At 53.6% G+C, this 17,872-nt stretch overlaps 2 protein-coding genes across 3 annotated transcripts in view; both read left to right on the forward strand.

Annotated features, from left to right (window-relative positions):
- KIF17 (kinesin family member 17) overlaps nucleotides 1-5,613 on the forward strand; it is a 48,062-nt gene extending 42,449 nt beyond the window's left edge. The window contains exons 13-16 of one of the 2 annotated variants that reach the window (XM_030876047.2): nucleotides 524-782; nucleotides 1,895-1,965; nucleotides 3,820-3,940; nucleotides 4,919-5,613. In XM_030876047.2, coding sequence (XP_030731907.1) covers nucleotides 524-782; nucleotides 1,895-1,965; nucleotides 3,820-3,940; nucleotides 4,919-5,097 — 630 coding nt within the window. In that variant the 3' untranslated portion in view covers nucleotides 5,098-5,613. The remainder of the gene's footprint in view (nucleotides 1-523; nucleotides 783-1,894; nucleotides 1,966-3,819; nucleotides 3,941-4,918) is intronic. The other variant, XM_060289172.1, reaches the window with a different exon arrangement.
- Nucleotides 5,614-7,969: 2,356 nt separating this feature from the next.
- On the forward strand, nucleotides 7,970-16,891 carry DDOST (dolichyl-diphosphooligosaccharide--protein glycosyltransferase non-catalytic subunit). Its single transcript, XM_030876206.2, has 11 exons — nucleotides 7,970-8,174; nucleotides 8,405-8,515; nucleotides 12,870-12,956; nucleotides 13,816-13,919; nucleotides 14,054-14,148; nucleotides 14,445-14,538; nucleotides 14,783-14,931; nucleotides 15,340-15,487; nucleotides 16,116-16,236; nucleotides 16,359-16,465; nucleotides 16,556-16,891. Exons 1-11 carry the CDS (start codon nucleotides 8,021-8,023, stop codon nucleotides 16,703-16,705), a joined length of 1,320 nt encoding a protein of 439 aa, XP_030732066.1. The 5' UTR covers nucleotides 7,970-8,020; the 3' UTR covers nucleotides 16,706-16,891.
- The last annotated feature ends 981 nt before the right edge of the window (nucleotides 16,892-17,872 follow it).

Genomic DNA, 17,872 nt, shown 5'->3' on the forward strand with positions numbered 1-17,872 from the left:
ATGGTTAAATCAAGGTGGGTCTGATTCTTAAGTCTGGTGTTTGTCACATCATAACAGGATTGTGCCAGTGGAAGAGCAAGGACTGTTGAGTCTGAGAATTTATGCCTACTGCTTCTTTAGATAAAGAGTTTGTACAGTTCTCTGAGATCCTGTAGGACTGTGGTGACTACAGTGTTATGTGTGGAGCCTTCTAAAAGGTTCCTGAATAAAATGTATGAGTGTGGGATAGAGACTGAGGGCTGGCAGTGGGGGTTGATGATAAGCCTCTCTTGCTGCTTTCTGCAGGGCTGTGGACCCTGTAGGTGCTCATTTAAACACTGAGTGGAGAGGTGGGAGGGAAGGTGAATGAATCAATGGAAGGATGACAGGACAGACGGTGGAGATCAGAATGGATGGGTGAGTGGATCAGTGAGCAGAGGATGAGTGGCTGGCCGGAGGGGCAGGGAGCGGATGCAGAGGTCAGATGGATGGTGAAATGTGTCGATGTCTTTCCTCCTCACTGCTTGTCATTCCTTGTTTTTAGCTTCGGGCGGCAGAGGTGGAGATCAAAGATCTGCAGTCAGAGTTTGAGCTAGAGAAGATCGATTACTTGGCCACCATCCGTCGGCAGGAACGTGACTTTATGCTCTTCCAGCAGCTCTTGGAGCAGGTGCAGCCCCTGATTCGCCGGGACTGTAACTATAGCAACCTGGAGAAGATAAGGCGCGAATCCTGCTGGGATGAGGATAATGGCTTCTGGAAGATCCCCCAGCCCATCATCATAAAAACCAGCCTCCCAGTAGGTCAGGAACTTTGCTGCGCTGCCCCTCAGCAGTTGTCCCCGCCCTTCTCCACAGTTTGCCCTCCTGCAGGCTGACAGGTGGCCATGCACCTCTCCCTGCTGGCTGTGGGTACAGCAGACATGTGACTCTGGGTACCCAAAATGTTGGGGACCTAAGAGTCAGACAGATGTGGGTTGGAATTCTGGCTCCACCATTCCCTGTGTGACCTTTTGGGGACTCAGTGCCCTCCTCTGTGAAATGGGGATTAATAACAGCACTTTCCTTAAAGATTGCTGGGTGGCTTAAAATGTGTTAGTACCTGTAAGACCCTTAGAGCCACGCCTGGCGCGTTTTAAACGTGTGGTACATTTTCTTATCATGATCATCATTGTCATTATTTCATCCTGCAATGACCCTGTGAAGGACAAAGATGTTTTACACCTGTTTTACATATAAGGAATCTCAGGGAATGTAAGTGACTTATCCAAAATCACAGTCATAGCGGTGAGTTGTAGGCCAGGGACAGAAATGAGCTGTTCAGAGTTTCAGGCCTGGTTCACCTTCTGCTTTTGCCACTGACCTCCTATGTGACCTTATGTTGGTCACTGTCCCTCTCTGGGCTTTGGTCCCCTGATCTTCACAAAGAAGGGGTTGGAAAAGATGATCTTGAAGGCTCCCCCACCTCCACTGAGTCAGAGTAGGGCCAGACTTGTGGTGGATCCTCTCCAGCCACATGCTGGCTCTGCCCATTCAGGGAGCAGCAGGCTCCTGCATCCCACGGGGCCGGCACCGGTCCTCACCTGGTCAGAAGGTATCCATCCAGGTCCTACATCTCTGACGATCACGGATGGCACTGGCACCATCCCTACTGAAACTCCAGCCGCCCCATTTCCCACAGTCTGCAGGCAGAGTAGCCTTTCTCCCTGCGCCCACCTGCTCTCTAGCCTGGAGGCAGTGGAGTGGCTTCTTTGGTCTGAGCCCTCCTATTGTCTGTTTCCCAAAGCCATCCCCTTGCTTGGGCTGGGAGGTGTCCTCCCCTGGCTCCAAGCCTGAGCCAGGCCTGAGCGCCCAGCCCCCTGTCCCTCTGGCCCTCATTCCAGGCAGCAGTGACCGCAGCTTCTGTTTTCTCATAGCAGTTTCAACAGGGCTACAGAACAGATCAGCCCGCAAAACCTCCACAGCGGACAACAGTGAACCAGGCACGGTAAGGTCTCTGGGAGAGCGAGGGGAGAGCTGGCACCGGGCAGGCTTGGCCCCCAAGGTGCAGTGCGTCAGTGCTGCTGTAGAAACTGGACTCTGTTTCTGTCCACCTCATGATTAAAGTAGGGGGCTGAGCCAGGACCCCTTCTGTGTAATTCTTTGCACCCAGACCCTCCACACCCTCTGGCCCTCATTCAAAAGCCCTTTATGTGCATAAAGACCAGAGGAAAAGCAGGGGTTCAAGGCAGCCCACCCTGCTGGTGAAGGGCAGAAGCTTCAGCTTCAATCCCAGTGACCAAGGAGTTCATTCTGTTTCCCTTGGTCCCAGCTGGTACCCTTGGACTGAAAGCGTCCTCAGAGTTGCCATAAACAGTCATTGGGATTCTAAAGTCACTTTATTTCATATCTCCCTTGTTTTGTATTACAACAAATATATATCCTTAAAGGAGAGGTCAGCAAACTTTTCCCTAAAGGACCAAACAGTAAATATTTTAGGGTCTGGGGGCCACATGGTCTCTGACACAACTACTCAACTCTGCCATGACAGCACAAAACCAGCCATACGCAATATGTAAACAGATGAGCACAGCTGCGTTCCAGTAAAACTTTACAAGAACAGTCTGTGGGCCAGATTTGGCCCATAGGCTGTAATTTGCTGATCCCTGCCTTAAACCATTACAGATATTTTGGAAAACCTACATGGAAAATACGTTTGCAATCACGATAAGGCCACTCATAGGTTAATGAATTCCAGCTAAGCATCTCCTCCTGAGCAACTCAGGCTGGTTAAAGCTCTGACCGGCTGCTTTTGATGCCTTAACTTTGTAAAAAAAAAAAAAAAAAAGTGTTGTTGTTCCTGAAACAACCATTCTTAACCTGGGACCACAAATGGGTTATATTAGAATGCTTTTAGTTCCAGTAAGCAAACTAGGGAATTTATTGGTTCATGTTAAGTGCACCAGTTTCAGGCATGGCTGGATCAAGGGGCTCAACCAGTCCTGGTTCTGTGTGTTTCTTGACCTTTTGGCTCTGTCTCACTTGGAATCCTAGGTTTGGACTCAGGCAGGCTTTCTCCATGTGGCAGGAAAGATGGCTGCTAGCAATTGGTGATCCAATAGGAAGAGAGACCTGGTCTTTTAGAGCATCTTTAAACCAGTGCTTGCGGCAAGATTCTGATTGGCTCTGCCTGGGTCATGGGCCTACGCTTGGACCGATGACTATATCCAGAAGATGTAGTTCTGTGATTGGCCTAGGCTGGGTCACATGTCCAGCTGTGCAGCAAGGGGATGGGCAGGTGGGATGGTGATATTCGGGTGCTGTGAATGAGCACCCCACCAGGGCCATGTCAAGGGGGAGAAGGTAGTTCCCTGAAGGAAGAGATTCAGGCTGAAGAAAAGAAATCCACTATAGCAGTGAAAAATTCTAGTCCTTGGCGATGAAAATGTTGGGGCTCCAGTTCTCACGGTCAGAAGTGAGCTCATGAGCTGAGTACTGTATTACCTACTCTATGAACACATTGTGATGGGCTTAAGGGTGTGTAGTATCGTGCTCGCCCCGATGGACCTTGTTGTGAGCTTTGCAGGAGGAACAAGGCCCTTCGCGTCCCAAGGAAGATGGGGGTGGAAGGTGGGGAGGAGCACGTGTAGGCCTGGCTGGTGACTGTGACCCTTTTGCCCTGAGCTGCCTAGATCCCACCGCAAGTGTCTGGGGTCTGAAGTGTAGGGTACACCAACGTGGGCAGTGAGGTTCAGGGCAGCCCTGCCACCCAGGCTGGCAGAGCCTGCTGAAGCCCGGGTAAGGGCCCAGGTAAGAACTGCACAAGCGAGGGGTCTTAACCTGTGAGGATTTGGAATCTCAGCAGGAAGAAGACCGCTACAGGCTGATGCTCAGTCGGAGTGACAGTGAAAACATCGCCAGTAACTACTTCCGGCGCAAGCGGGCCACCCAGATCCTCAGTGCGGATCCCATGAAGAGCCTCGGTGAGTGCCGTGCCCAGCTCCTGTCCTCCAGGCCCTCCCTGAGAGCTCTGGAGGATTTGGAGTCACACAGGCCTGGGTCAGAAACCCCTTTCCCTCTCTGAGCCTCAGTTTCCTCAGCTGTAAACTGAGGGGGATATGCCTTCTCCTCAGGATCAGGTGAGATGAGGTGGGAAGTGCTCAGTACACGGCCTCCCCTTTCCTCCCCCGCTCTGTCCATCTCCCGGTGGGGAGGTGCTGAGTTGGATCCTGTGTCTCCCTGACACGCAGAAGGTGCACAGCACACAGCTTGGGCCCCGGCCTGGAGTTGTCTGGGACTTGGTCAGTTGCCACCAGCTTCCTCAGTTGCCAGTGTGGTGACTTTCTCCCACTGAGCCAAGTGCGGGCAAACAGGACCACAAAAGCAAAACACACTTTTACAAGCAAGAATCGAAAATCACTTTGTTCCTCTGCTTTTAAAACTAAAATCAAAGACCACAGAGCTTCTAATAAAATACCAATAAAAAGCAAATCTCAGTTCTACACAGAGGTTATTTGAGAGACAGAATGGGTGGAGTTGAGGAATAAGGAGGGAAAAGCTGGACAGGAAAGAAACTGACATCAGTTGAGTAGTTGGCATCATGCCCATGTTGCAGGTGAGGAAACTGAGGCTCGGAGAGAAGTTGCTCCCTAGGGTTATACTTCCAGGAAGTGGTGGAGCAGGGGTGTGAACCAGGCTTGTGTGGCTTGACAGTCCAGGCTGCCTCAGCCTGAGGCTTTAAAACTCCATGCTCCCAGCCCAGACCCCTTGGATGCAGATGTAGTGCTGGGTCCAAGGCCTCAACCAGAGCAGCTTCTCAGAGCCTGGGGTCCCAGCTGCGGGACCAGGGCCTCTGGCTGGGTGGGGGGTGGACCAGACTTTGCACCCTGCATGCACGGAGTCTTTTCTCTCCATCCTCTGCGCTCCTGGCTCACCAGTGCTTCTGTCCTTCTTCTCCACAGCACATCACAGCTCGCCGCCAGGCCTCAGCTCCCCACTTGGCAACAGCTCTGCCATCTCACCCACCCAGGCCCCTGAAATGCCCCAGCCTCGGCCCTTCCGCCTTGAGTCCCTTGACATCCCCTTCACCAAGGCCAGGCGTAAGAAAAGCAAAAGCAGCTTTGGCGGTGAGGCTCTGTGAACACATTGCCTGCTGCTGCCCTGCTTTTGGGCTCTGTGAGACTGCCAGGCCCCTCCGGGGCAGGCCCAGCTAGGTCTCCTCCCACCTGCCCCCCACAGTACTGGGTGCACCCGAGGGGGCCCTGGCCCTGGGAAAGCACAGTCCCCTCCCTGCTACCCAGAGAGCCCACTCTGCCCAGGGCATGAGCTCCTCGGAGGCTGGACCATCCTTGGAGAGACCTGCTCTGGCTCTCCACGCCACGTCAGCGTTTTCGTCTGCCCTCCACTGTGCCCACCAGTGTTGTCCTGTGCCTCCATGGGCTCAGAAACCCCAGCCCTGCCTCAAGGCCTTCACTAGCAGCCCGATAGAGTGGGACAGTGACTTCCACATGGGTCAAGCTCAATGTCTTGGCGATGGAAAATTGTGCTTCCACCTACTAGGCCCCGCTTTGTGAGGAAGCCCTGTGGGACGGGCACAGGAGTCCTGGAGCAGCTGTTCCCGCACTGCCTATGCTCAGCTGGTCTGCGGCGCAGAGGAGGCCACTCCACATTAAGCTGCCCTAATAAACTGCCTTTAGCTGCTGAACTGCCCTTCTCTGATCCTCTGATAGCATCACTGGGGCCCCTCCCTGCCGCTGCCTGGCCTTCATGGGGAAGCTCTTTCTGGAGCAGGGATTCTTAACTGTCTGTAGGCTCCAGGGTCTCTGCAATCCCCTGTAATTGTGAGTATAAGTGCATTTTTTTCTGGGGAGAGCATGTGAATGTGAACTGTCGTTAGATTCTCGAAGGATCTGTGACCCCGGAAAGCAGAGTCCTTGTTCTGGAAAATAGAGGCCACATCTTGCTGAGGCCCAGAGAAGACCCAGGTCTTGATGGCCCTCAGGGGCTGTGCTGGAACTGCGTGTCCTAACATGGCCAGAAATGAATCCAGGCCACCCCAGCTGTCTAAGACAGACCCATCCCCTTGCCCATTGTATCCCAGGCCTGCCCTGTGGGAGGGGCCCACAATCTGAGGGAAAAGCCTTGGCCTTTGGTGCTATCCTAAGCCTCATTTCACGCTGAGCCTCATCTGTGAAATGGGGATACCAACCTCATAGGGTTATCGTGAAGGTTAAATGAGATAGTGTGTAAAGTTCCCGGTGCATAGCAGGTGCTCCGTGTTAGTCCCCCTAAATCCTCCCCCTCCATATTTTGTATTAATTACTGTGATACCTGCCACAAGCCACATGTCTGGGCCAAGGAGCTCACGCCCTGGAGAAGCTAGGGTGGAAGGTGATTAGGAAACTTCGGAGATCAGTCTAAGGGAAGTCAGGCCGCAGTGCATACCTTGAGCGAGAGGATGTAAGATCAGGTCTTTATGGGGAACAAAGTGCCCTTGTGAAGGGAGCAGCAGAGGGTAGGGCTACCATAAAGGATGGAGAAGATCCCGGGGCTTAAGATGGGAATGTGGGAAGAGGGTTCCTGGTGGAGGGGGCTGCATGAACAAAAGGCAGGAGGTGGGGAAGCTCAGGGTATGTTAAAGGTGGGAGGAGAACTGTTCCATGGAAGCCCTGAGCAGGGATGGAGAAGCTGATGAGGCTGCCAAGATGAGTTTAGGTGGAGACCTGAGTAAATAGCCTTTGGGTGCCCCTGAGCCGTGGCAGACTGCTCAGCAACAGGCCGGCACCATCAGGTCTGAGCTTGGTGGATTGACGTGGCATTGTGTGCAGAAGGGCAGGAGGGCTGGGGTGAGAGGCTTAACCTTCCGTGCAGCCCTAACCTTCCATGCAGGGGATGGAGGTAGAATCCGTTAAGGAGATGCACAGAGCGAGACTTTTTGACTTTTGCCCCCGCATTCTTGGCTTGGTGGACAAGTATAAGAGGTCAGAAAAGAACAGCTACCTTCTCTCTCCAGTTACCTTCACCATTTGCCCTGGGATTGTGTTTGGGACCCAGAGAATAGCTGAAGTCTTGGAGATGCTTGTGGTAGCTTTTACTTAGAGTCGTGGTGGGACTGAGGCAGGTCTGAGGTGAGCGGGTTGCCCCTGTGTCAGTTTAGAAGGGGCGGGGGCCAGCAGTACTGAGTGGAGGCTCAGCCTGGCTCTGCACGAAGTGCTTCAAAACCCGCCCTAGTCCTCCCACGAGCCAAGGCTGTTCCAAAGGCACACCGATAAGTAGGAGAGCTGGGCCTCGCCAGTGTCTATTGCCAGCCTAGGACAGTGGCCTGGAGACCAGGGAAATGCCCAGGTAACAGGGCTAGTGAGAGACGGGGCTTCGAAATGAACTCAGCTAGAGGTTTTGAATGGTAGGCCAGTCCGTCGCCCATCCACACTGCCTCCAGTGTGGTCCAACAGGCGGGGGAGGACAGGCCCGCGCCAAGGCCCTGGGCCCCTGAGCAGCAGGACAAATTCCCCACCCCCTCCGCGGTCCCTGATCTTTTTTCCAACCACTTTCTCCCTGGAGACAGTAGGGGTGGGGCCTTGTTCCTAGTCGAATCTGTCCTGGGCCAGTGAAGACCGAGGAGGTGGCCCGAGTTGACGCCGCCACTGGCCCAGACCAGGACGAATACGTTGAAGAGGCGGGACGTACCCATCCGTCCCAAGCTCCGGCGGGAAGCGGGCTCTGGGCTCTAGGCGGAAGCCCGGGATGGGCGGAACCAAGGGGCTAGTAACCCTGTTGACTGGTCGCGGCAGCAGAGCTGTCTCTCTAGGATTGAGCCTTTTCCTTTCGAGAGGCGGAGCCGCGTGCCCCTTTCACCAATAGGATTCAGAGTATCCGCCTCCTACCGGTGCACTTCCGGTCGCACTCCCCGCCCCTCACCGTCCGAGCAGCGGCTCCAAACGCCCAGCTCCGACGTACTCGGATCACTTCCGGGTTGTACTCCACGACCACGGGCCGCGATTGGGCGACTGTGGAAGGAGCACTTCCGGTGTCAGGTGCTTGGGTTCTTTGGCAGGAGCAGGAAGATGGGGCTCGGCGCCGCGGTCCGTGCTTGGTCCCTCTTGTGGCTGCTGCTGCCCTTGCTTGGCCTGGTCGGCGCCAGCGGTGCCCGCACCTTGGTGCTGCTGGACAACCTCAACCTGCGGGAGACGCATTCGCTTTTCTTCCGGAGCCTGAAGGGTGAGACTGGGGTCCGAGGGGGCGGCAGGTGAAAGTCTGGGGTCGGAAAGGTCCCCAGGCTCAAGGACATTGGCTGCCCTCCCTCCCACTCGTTTTCCATGAGCTGGCTGTCCAGGTCTGACCTGCCTCTAGTGGGGCGGGAGGGTGGGGGCGGAGAACGGTCATGATCTGTGCAGCGGTGGTTTCCCTTTGCGTCCCCGTCTGCCTCAGCTCGCTGTTTTCTTCTCCAGATCGGGGCTTTGTACTCACATTCAAGACCGCAGATGACCCCAGCCTGTCCCTCATTAAGTACGGGGAGTTCCTCTATGACAATCTCATCATCTTCTCCCCTTCGGTAGAAGGTAAGGGCTGCCGGTCGCTCCCAGAACTGGGATTCGAGGCCCAGGACTGATTTATCCCTTTCTTCAGGATCTTGGGCATGTTCTGGGATGGGGTGAGTCGCCGGCCCTGGGCGCTGCTGCGAACAGAGAAAAGGAAAATGTTTACTTCTAATCTGGGCTTAGGAGGGGACATCTTCTTTCCAAAAGACACAGCTGAGGATTGTGGGATCAAGTGTTGTTGCAGACCATAGAACTCCGTGCTCGGGATTCCCTGGTGGTCTGGTGGTGAGGACTCTGTGCACTTTCACGGCCGAGGGTGCGGGTTCAATCCCTGGTCGGGGAACTAAGAGCCCACAAGATGCCCGGTGAGGCCAAAACCGCCCCCCCAAAACCCCTCCTGGCTCTGCTACTTAGGGAAGGGAGTTTTCTCTGTTAAAGGGCCTGATAAGAAAGATGGACACTCCCCCCCCCCCCCCCCCACACACGCCATTGGGTTTGCCTGTGTGGAAAGAGGAAATGGCGTGCTATAAATATGGTTTGCTGTTAAGGGGCACTGATGGTAGTTGATCCTAAGAATTCAGATGGAGTCATAGTTAGGCTGAAAAGAACCTTTAGTGATTACCTAGTCTTACCCCCTGTTTGAGGCTGGGTGGATATGTCCAGGGCTTAGCAGAAGGCTGGTTGTTGATCAGAATGAACATCTTCACTAAATTTTCCAATTGACATTCCTGTGATAGAGAGCTTACTATCTTATGAGGCAACCCACTCCACCACTGGATAACTCTGTTAAGAAGTTCTTATATTAAACTGGAATTTGTCTCCCACTTCCTTCTTTGTTTATTTGGGGGCAGGGAGGGAAAGGGTTTCTGATACTCCCCAGGGCCTTAGAGAATAGGCCTAGTGCTTATTTTGCTTACAGACATAGCCTTCACATAATCAGGGCCCATTCAGTTGTTTCTTCTCCAGACTAAATATCCCCAGTTCCTTTGGCTGTTTCCCTTTTGTCGTGCTTTTGTGAGCATCCCAGTCATTCTCTTCTTTAGTGGCTTCAGTTTTATCTTTTTCTCAGAGGACACAAGTTGTCCCTGTCTGGGGTAAGACAGTACTGCCATCTCTTCCTTCAGCTGATGAAGCTTAGGAAGGCTTTCACTTCACTGGCATCGACTTTATTCTCTGTGGTTTGTGGGAGACGGGGTTCTGCCAAATCCCTGACGTATTTTCCCCAAGTTCCCTTTACTTATCGAGCTGCCCCCACCTCCCCTGCAGCATGTGCCTTTGGAATTGGCTTTTTGGAGGCAAGTGTAGTTGAACCAGTTAAAATCTTCAAGTCACTAGGCAGGCGAATGGAGCCTTTAGCAGATAATTGGCGTTTGCCAGGTTGCTGCGGTGGTGGAACTCTGAGATTGGAGCCTGCCCTTGAGGAGTTTTTCAGTCTGTCTGTGAGGAAGTAAAAGTAAATAAAAATAAGGACTTGAAAGGAGTTACCAAACCACGTGTTGGGATGTCCAAGATGGAGTGGAGGGGCCGCCCAGGTTGTGCTCGGGAGTGTCTCTGAGAGGCAGGGAAGCAGTGGCAGGTAGATTGGGAGGAGGCTGAGGTAGGCTGCTGTTGGTGGGAGAAACGGCAGAGCCTAAAAAACTGCTTCACAGATCGCAGTCAATTCCATTCTCCCTTCATGATTTTTACCATTTTCCATGTCATTTGTGCTAATAAAGTTTTTCTTCAAATTGACCTGCTTTAAAAAAAAACAACACTAAAACACCAGTTTAAAAGGAAACTAGTAATGAACCCATTATCACCACTGCAAATGGAAAGCCAGTGCCATCATTTGCAGTCAGTAGCGGGTACCTGTAAATAGAATGAATGCAGTGCCGTCAAGTTCTAGCTGATTCTCAGTCTGCTGAAGGCTTTGGGCCCGAGATGTCCTCTTAAAAGAGGAGGTGAGCTAGTTTAGAGAAGCGTTAAGACCAGTATTGGACTGTGACCATTCTCTTTGATCGAGAAGGCTGGAAAAATAATTGGAAGGGGAACAATGTCTCTGAGACGCAGTGCTATTTGAAGCCCTGCCCCACATCTGTTGTCACCCTGTCTGCCCTGCAGGGTGGGGAACGTTGTCGTAGGAAACCCTCCTGGGCGCCCGGGGAGGAGGCTACTGTGGGCTGTGGGCTGGGTTCAGGGTAAGAGTTTGGCCCCCACTCTGAGGGCCCTCCTGTGCTACCACCGTGGTCCCCTTAGGTGTGAGGACGCCGGCCTGGTTTCTGTCTCCATGTGGAGATCAGTGGGTTCCTTGCCCTCTCTGGGATCCGGAAGCTCCCAAGGCACATGCAGTAATGGCTACTGGAGAAGGATCCTTCGCACATCCTCTGCACCCAGGAAACACTGGGTTGTTTTACAGATGGGGAAACGGGCTCAGAAAGGTGAAGGGATTGCCTGGATCTAAGCCCGGGTATCTCAATTTCATAGCCTGTGTTACTATGCTAGAGTTTCAACGGCAACACTCTTGACGTTTTGGGCTGGACAATTCTGTGTTGTGGGTGCTGTCCCGGGCCCCTACGCATCAGACAGCAGTAGCCTCCTTCCCCCTCGTGACGAGAAACATCTCCGAGCATTGCTCTGAGCAGCACAGTCGCCTTGCTTGGGAACCACTGTGCTGCACCACGAAGCTGTCTTTGTGCTGTCTGTGGATCTGCCTGGCCTCTCTGGAGGAGGGTGGATGGGGCTTAGCGTGCTGTGAGGGGTTGAGTCTGCACACACAAGATGTTCCGTCTATGCCTGACGGAAAGGCACGACGCTTTTAGTTTTTTCTCCTGAAAATTACCCCTTAGAAAAGAGGGCCGTTCTCCTATTCAGATCTTCACAAAGTTATGTCGTGGACTCATTTCTAACTGCCCGGTGGATGTAATGGACAGACTTCTGTGTCCAGTCCCAGTAAATGGTACCTGCAACCTTCCAGTTGCTCAGGTCAGAAATCTTGGGGGGTTGCCCTTAGTGCCTCTCTCCCTCTCACACCCCACATCAGGCTTGGCCTTCAGAATGCAGGTGTAGGCCCATGCCTCCTCCCCATTTCCCCTCCCCACCTCCCCCTCCACCCCTGTGGTCCAGTCACCACCCTTCACCGCCTGGGTGATCACAGTGGCCTCCTAACCCATGACTCTGCTTCCACCCTCACCCCCTGTACCCGATTCCCCACCTAGCTGCCAGAACCATCCTTTAAAGATACAAACAGATTACGTTGGTCTCCTGCTCAAAGCCCTCCAGTGGCTCCTCCACGTGGCCATTGTCGTCACGGGGCCTACAGAGCCTGCAGGAACCGGCCTGCTCTGCTGCTTCTCGCCGCTTTGCTCTCTCCAGTGGAGACCTGCTCCCCGCCTCGGGGACCTCGCCCCTGTCCTTCTCGATGCCTGGGATGCTCGCGCCCGCATCTGCCCAGCTCGCTCTCGCACCTGCTCAAAGGCACTGTGCTTTCCCAAGGGCTTCCCTGATCAGCGTGCACGTATTACAGCCCCTCCCCCCCTTTATTTTTCTTCTCAGCACACAGGAAATAATTTTCATGTAATGGATAAGTGAATTACTAAGCACTCCCGCCATTACTTTATGTTGAACGTCAGGGCGCACTTCGGGGAAGACTCAGGAGCCTGCGGTAGCCCCACTCAGTGCTAGTTCTGGATGCTTGCGGCTGTCCCAGCTGATTGACCAGAAAGGGTGTGCGCTCACAATCACAGGTGCTGGAAATTAGTGCACCTTTTTGGTGATCACTTTAAAACAGTATGTGAAGAGGTCCTGTTATGCCGTCCTGGATCTAAATCTGTAGGATTAATAGGGAAAAACCTCTCATGTCAGGCAGAGGAGTCCTAGTGTCAAGTGACAGCATCATCCTCAGATTCAAAAGCGCTGTTTCTCAGATGGCTTAGACGGAAGTGAAGTTGATGGGCCCTGGAAAACTGTTAGGTGACCCCAGAAGTGGCTCAGGTGAAGACAAAGATACTGATGTGAAAGGCGCAGGTGATAAGTTTGAATGAAATTGTTTCATGAGATGTGAGTGGGAAAATGCGACATTTCTAGATGAATAGTTTATGTGTGACTTGAAATATGTATGACTAACTTGACAGCTATAATTGGTAGGTGTTTGATTATTTCATTCATACTTCTAAAGGTTTATGAATTTGAGTCATTAGTTTTGGCTCTTCACACTGGCGAAGCTGGGAGAATTGCCCTGTGTCGGGGTGTGCATGGGAAAGGTCCCTCTCGTTTTGGGCCTCCAGAGGGTGCTATCCTGTGATTGACTGCGGCTGGTCTGCGGGCCACCTTCCCCGCCCAGATGTCAGAGGAGCAGTTAGAGGAACCTTCTGGGTCACGGGTCTGGTGATTCTTTCAGATTTCGGGGGAAATATCAACGTGGAGACCATCAGTACCTTTATCGACGGTGGAGGCCGTGTCCTGGTAGCTGCCAGCTCAGACATTGGTAAGTCTGACCTGGGAAGTTCTGGTGTTTTCCACCATTTCTCCAGGGAGCTTAGAAAGCTTTACAAATGGAAGCTGACAAATTGGCGCTCACAGGGGAGCCTCAGCCAGGGAGGGAGTGAGGGAACGCCAGTGCCATCTGGCCCCTCCTGTGCTTTCCTGTGACCAGAGCCCATGAGATGAGAAGTGGGTCCTTTTAAGGACTGGGGTCCCTGTTTGTTTGTTTTTCCCTTCTTCTGTTTTTGTCTTTTTCCTTTGTTTCTTTCGTGTTGTTTTGGTGGCTCTTCTCTTACGAAAAGAAGGCAAGAGGGGAGGTTTGACAGATTATTTTTGTGTTTCTTACATCGGACATTTTCAAAGATACGTAGAAGCAGGGAGAGGAGAGTTCCAGTGTTCCGAATCCCATGTACTTACCACCCAGCTGCACCAGTGAACACCACTGACCAGTCTTGTTTCATTCCTTCCAGTGTCGATAGGTTTTTAAAACCATATTGGGTGGGGTTCTTGGTGGGGCAATGATGAGGAAGAGAGAAACCTCGTAAGCCCAGGCTCATCCAGATCAAGTTCGCCCATGCCAGTTACTTCGCTTCCAAGGAGGTTTTCGCGCAGAACCAAGGTCACTGTGCTTGCGGAGGGACAGGGCCAGGTGGTGGCACTTGTCAGTTCAGGCTCCGACTCGCGCAGGCAGAACACCGTGCTGTTGCTCGGGTCCAGTGGGCGCTGTGCCTGGCCTGCTGAAGCTGCAGGGCCCCGGGGCTGACTGGTAGAGAGCGGCTCGTGAGGACGCTAGGACGAGGGGCACTGCTTAGCCCCGGGCCCGCCTTAGGGTCGGTCAGGCATCTCTTGGGTCTGTACTGCAGGTGACCCTCTTCGAGAGCTGGGCAGTGAGTGTGGGATCGAATTTGACGAGGAGAAAACAGCTGTCATCGACCATCACAACTATGACATCTCAGACCTTGGCCAGGTAATCAGGCCTGTCACCTTCCAGGTTTCAGGGCCTAATAGCAAAATTCAGCCTAGAAACCGGGAGGGCATCCGGAGAGGCTCCGTGGCTTGGGGCGCCTTTTCCTGACCCCCATCTTCCCTCTGCCCCTGCAGCATACGCTCGTCGTGGCCGACACGGAGAACCTGCTCAAGGCCCCGACCATCGTGGGGAAGTCGTCTCTGAATCCTGTCCTCTTTCGAGGTGTCGGGTGAGTGAGCAGCGAGAGGCCCGCAGAAACCCCGGGGGAGGAAGGGATCGCTTTCTTTCGTAGGAAACCGGCCCAAGCTTGTGACTCTTGGGGGCCTTTCCTTCCCCAGAGGATGTGGGTGAGGTGAATATGTGACGTTAAGAGTTAGGCTCCGTTGTGACAGCAGGAGGAGTGCTAGGGGATTGGCTGTTAGAAAGTAGGGTTAATTCTTAGGAAGAAATGGCTCCTGGAGGGCCCCAGGTCCTTTGGGCTGAGGCCCTGGGGTCCGGGCTGGCCCTTCTCTTGTCCTTCTCCAGGATGGTGGCCGACCCCGACAATCCTCTGGTGCTGGACATCCTGACGGGCGCTTCCACCTCCTACTCCTTCTTCCCCGATAAACCCATCACCCAGGTAAGGGGCCTTCGCCGCCGTGAGGCCTCCCGGCCCTGGGCCTGGTAGCAGAGCACATTTTGTTTGAAAACGAGAAGCAAGGAGAGCACCCTTCTCTGAGGCAATGAAATGAGAAGTTGGTGGGAGGGGGACGAGGGCAGCCACAGCGGGGTAGCGGGGTGGGTCTCAGCTTCTGCCCTCAGCTGGGGCCCAGGCTGGCCCCTCGCCCTGGCTCTCCTAGCTGACGGCCTCGTGTCGTTCCCAGTACCCCCATGCCGTGGGGAAGAACACCCTCCTCATCGCGGGGCTGCAGGCCAGGAACAACGCCCGGGTCATCTTCAGCGGCTCCCTCGACTTCTTCAGCGACGCCTTCTTCAACTCGGCGGTGCAGAAGGCTGCGCCCGGCTCCCAGAGGTAGATGCAGGGGGTGCTTAGGGGTGAGGTCTGGGCGGTAGGTCTGCGTGGATGGGGAAGAAGGAGGCTTTTAGCTAGGAGTGTCAGAGGCTACGTTATCTTCAGGTGCTTTAAAATTATTCGAAGACTTTATATTGTTGATGTTGGCAGTCCAGACTTTTCAGGATAGTGATGGCTTCTCTGGAGATGTTTCAGTAATTGTGTATTTATTGTGCAGGTGACACCCAAAGCAACACCTCACACCTGTCCTTCTGTGCTCCTGTTCGCCAGCATCCCTAGATGTGTATGGCCTCTAGGCAGAAATCGGCTGTGTGTGGTTTATCTTGGTGGATAGTGGTTGGTTTACCAGGCACCCCTGGAAGGAAGCTGGTCCCAGCGCTCCAGCCTCTCCTGTTTCCCCTTCTGCAGGTATTCCCAGACAGGCAACTATGAGCTAGCTGTGGCCCTTTCCCGCTGGGTGTTCAAGGAGGAGGGTGTCCTACGTGTGGGGCCTGTGTCCCATCATCGGGTGGGCGAGACAGCCCCACCCAACGCCTACACTGTCACTGACCTAGTGGTAAGAGCTCCTTGGAGCGGGAGGGCCCCCGGGTTTTGGCCAAGTTGATTCCGGTCAAAAGCACTTACTGAACATTTCTGTGTTGGGCCTGAGGGGCCTAAACAAGGCTGAATAAATTCATCTTCACTGTAAGAAAGTCAGTTGAGGTGCGGAGAGCCTGCCCAGTAAACCCATACCCTAACAGGTGGCCTTTGGAGGAGGTGTGCTTTTGCTGTGCGAATGCAGAGGTGGGAGGGGCTTTGCTGATTCACTCTGCTAGGAGCGGAATTCACATGAGAAACCACATTTGAGTTGGGTCTTGAGGATGAATCCGTCAGGAAGAGAAGTAGGGAAAGGCGAGAGCAGTGAATATGGAAGCAGGGATGCCCAGGAGTGCCCGGTGCTTTCGGGAAGGGCAGTGTTTGGGTGCGGGCTTCCACGGGCTTGTAAAGGGGTGCAGGTACGAGTCAGGGGGGTGAGCCGGCTGGGTGGCGTCCTCCATCACTGTCCAGGGGCGGTGGGTGGGGCTTGCCCGGGTTTTCAGAACGCCTGGTGGTTCCTGCCAGACTCACTGGGGATTCAGTGCAGTTGAGGGCTGGGGGCGTCCCCCAGTCCCCGGCCACCCCGGCCAACCAGCCTCTCCCCTCAGGAGTACAGCATCGTGATTGAGCAGCTCTCAGACGGCAAATGGGTCCCCTTTGACGGTGATGACATCCAGCTGGAGTTTGTCCGCATTGATCCTTTTGTGAGGACCTTCTTGAAGAGGAAAGGTGAGTGCAATTCTTGCAAGAGAGAACTCTGGGAAGCCTGTCCCTGCCTCAGGCCGGCTCTCGTGCGGCCGACAGACACTGTGGGAAGCCCCTCCTGGTTACGTGTCTTGGCTCTTCCCCAGCTGGCAAGTACAGCGTCCAGTTCAAGTTGCCTGACGTGTACGGCGTGTTCCAGTTCAAAGTGGATTACAACCGGCTAGGCTACACGCACTTGTACTCCTCCACTCAGGTAAGCCAGCTTGCAGCCCCGTCCCCAGCCAGCGCCTGCCCCACCTGGGCCTCCGCGTGGCCAGGGCCTGCCACCTCTGTCGTGTCGCAGGTGTCGGTGCGGCCCCTGCAGCACACGCAGTACGAGCGCTTCATCCCCTCGGCCTATCCCTACTACGCTAGTGCCTTCTCCATGATGGTGGGGCTCTTCATCTTCAGCGTCGTCTTCTTACACATGAAGGAGAAGGAGAAGTCTGACTGAGGGGCCGGCGCCCCAGACTCCTTTCAGCAGACGTGGAGGGTTTTTATAGGACTGCTTTTTCTCCCCTTTATGGTGGGTCTTTTTGGGGGGGTTTGTTTTTTTTAAAGCCACGGACAGTGGCACAGCTTACCTCAGCGGGAGATGGAACAATGAGTACCAAGGGGTGGGGGGGTTAGGGAATAATTTCTGAGTTTTTCCACCTTGAATGCTAAGTGTGTTTTCACATGTGAAGTCAACTCTCATTTCTAAAATAAAGAGAAACATCGCCCTCAAACTTCATCTGGCCCCCGTTGTGCTTTGCTGATGGTGTGGGTGCTGCTGAGAAATGACTGGATACAAAACAGTAAGTGGCCTTTTTTAGTTTTGCTGAAGACTGGAAATGACAGAGCTTCTAAACGTCAAGGGATAAAATAAGGTTAATAAAGGCCAGTGGGGAAATCACTGAAATTGGAAATCTAGGAAGCCAACAGTGCTTGACTTTATAACAGAATTATAGAACTGCTTGGTTGAAAAGAACCTTAAATTATGTTCACCTTGCTTTAGGCGATAGTTGTGTTCCTAAAAAGCATGTGTAAAGTTGTATGTAAAATCCCTTCCCCGTCATTGATCGTTTCTTGTCTTTGTGGCGTAGGAGTCACTCTTAGAGCCAAGTATTCAGTTCCAGGCACATACACGTTCTGCAGTTGTAAATATGCATTTAATTCTTCACGATTCCTGTAAGAAACACTCGTCAGAAGGGGAGAATTAGCAAGTTTAAAACACTACTGTTAATTCCCATTTCATCAGTCACGTTAGCTCCGCTAGACTCAATTCAGTAGCTGGACGAGCTCCGTGGCGATGCTTCCTCCGGAGCACCCTCAGAGCTGTTCCAGGACGCGTGACTGAAGTGCAGAGGCTCCCACATCTCAGGCCTCACTTCAGCGTTTTTCACTCTGATACCTGCATACCCTGACCCGTGCGAACGTTTGCCTTAGCGCAGGTAACACGCAGACTCTAACGTGGAACGCAGGTCTGACCCGCCTCAGCTCGGCCTCACCTGCTCGGTCACTACCTTTTCAGAGGTCTGTGAAGATAGGACACGAGCTTAAGGTGGGACTTTTTGGTCAGCAGCTTACACCCGAGTAGCCCCTCGCCTGGGACAGCGGGCTCATTCCTTTGGATTTGTAC

Source organism: Globicephala melas, chromosome 1 (assembly GCF_963455315.2).
Source record: "Globicephala melas chromosome 1, mGloMel1.2, whole genome shotgun sequence".
Classification (NCBI taxonomy): domain Eukaryota; kingdom Metazoa; phylum Chordata; class Mammalia; order Artiodactyla; family Delphinidae; genus Globicephala; species Globicephala melas.

Coding starts and splice junctions, on each gene's coding strand:
- DDOST (XM_030876206.2), top strand. CDS start 8,021: ATGGGGCTCGGCGCCGCGGTCCGTGCTTGGTCCCTCTTGTGGCTGCTG. Junction 12,957..13,815: donor AGCTGCCAGCTCAGACATTG/GTAAGTCTGACC, acceptor TCTGTACTGCAG/GTGACCCTCTTCGAGAGCTG. Junction 14,149..14,444: donor GTCCTCTTTCGAGGTGTCGG/GTGAGTGAGCAG, acceptor GTCCTTCTCCAG/GATGGTGGCCGACCCCGACA.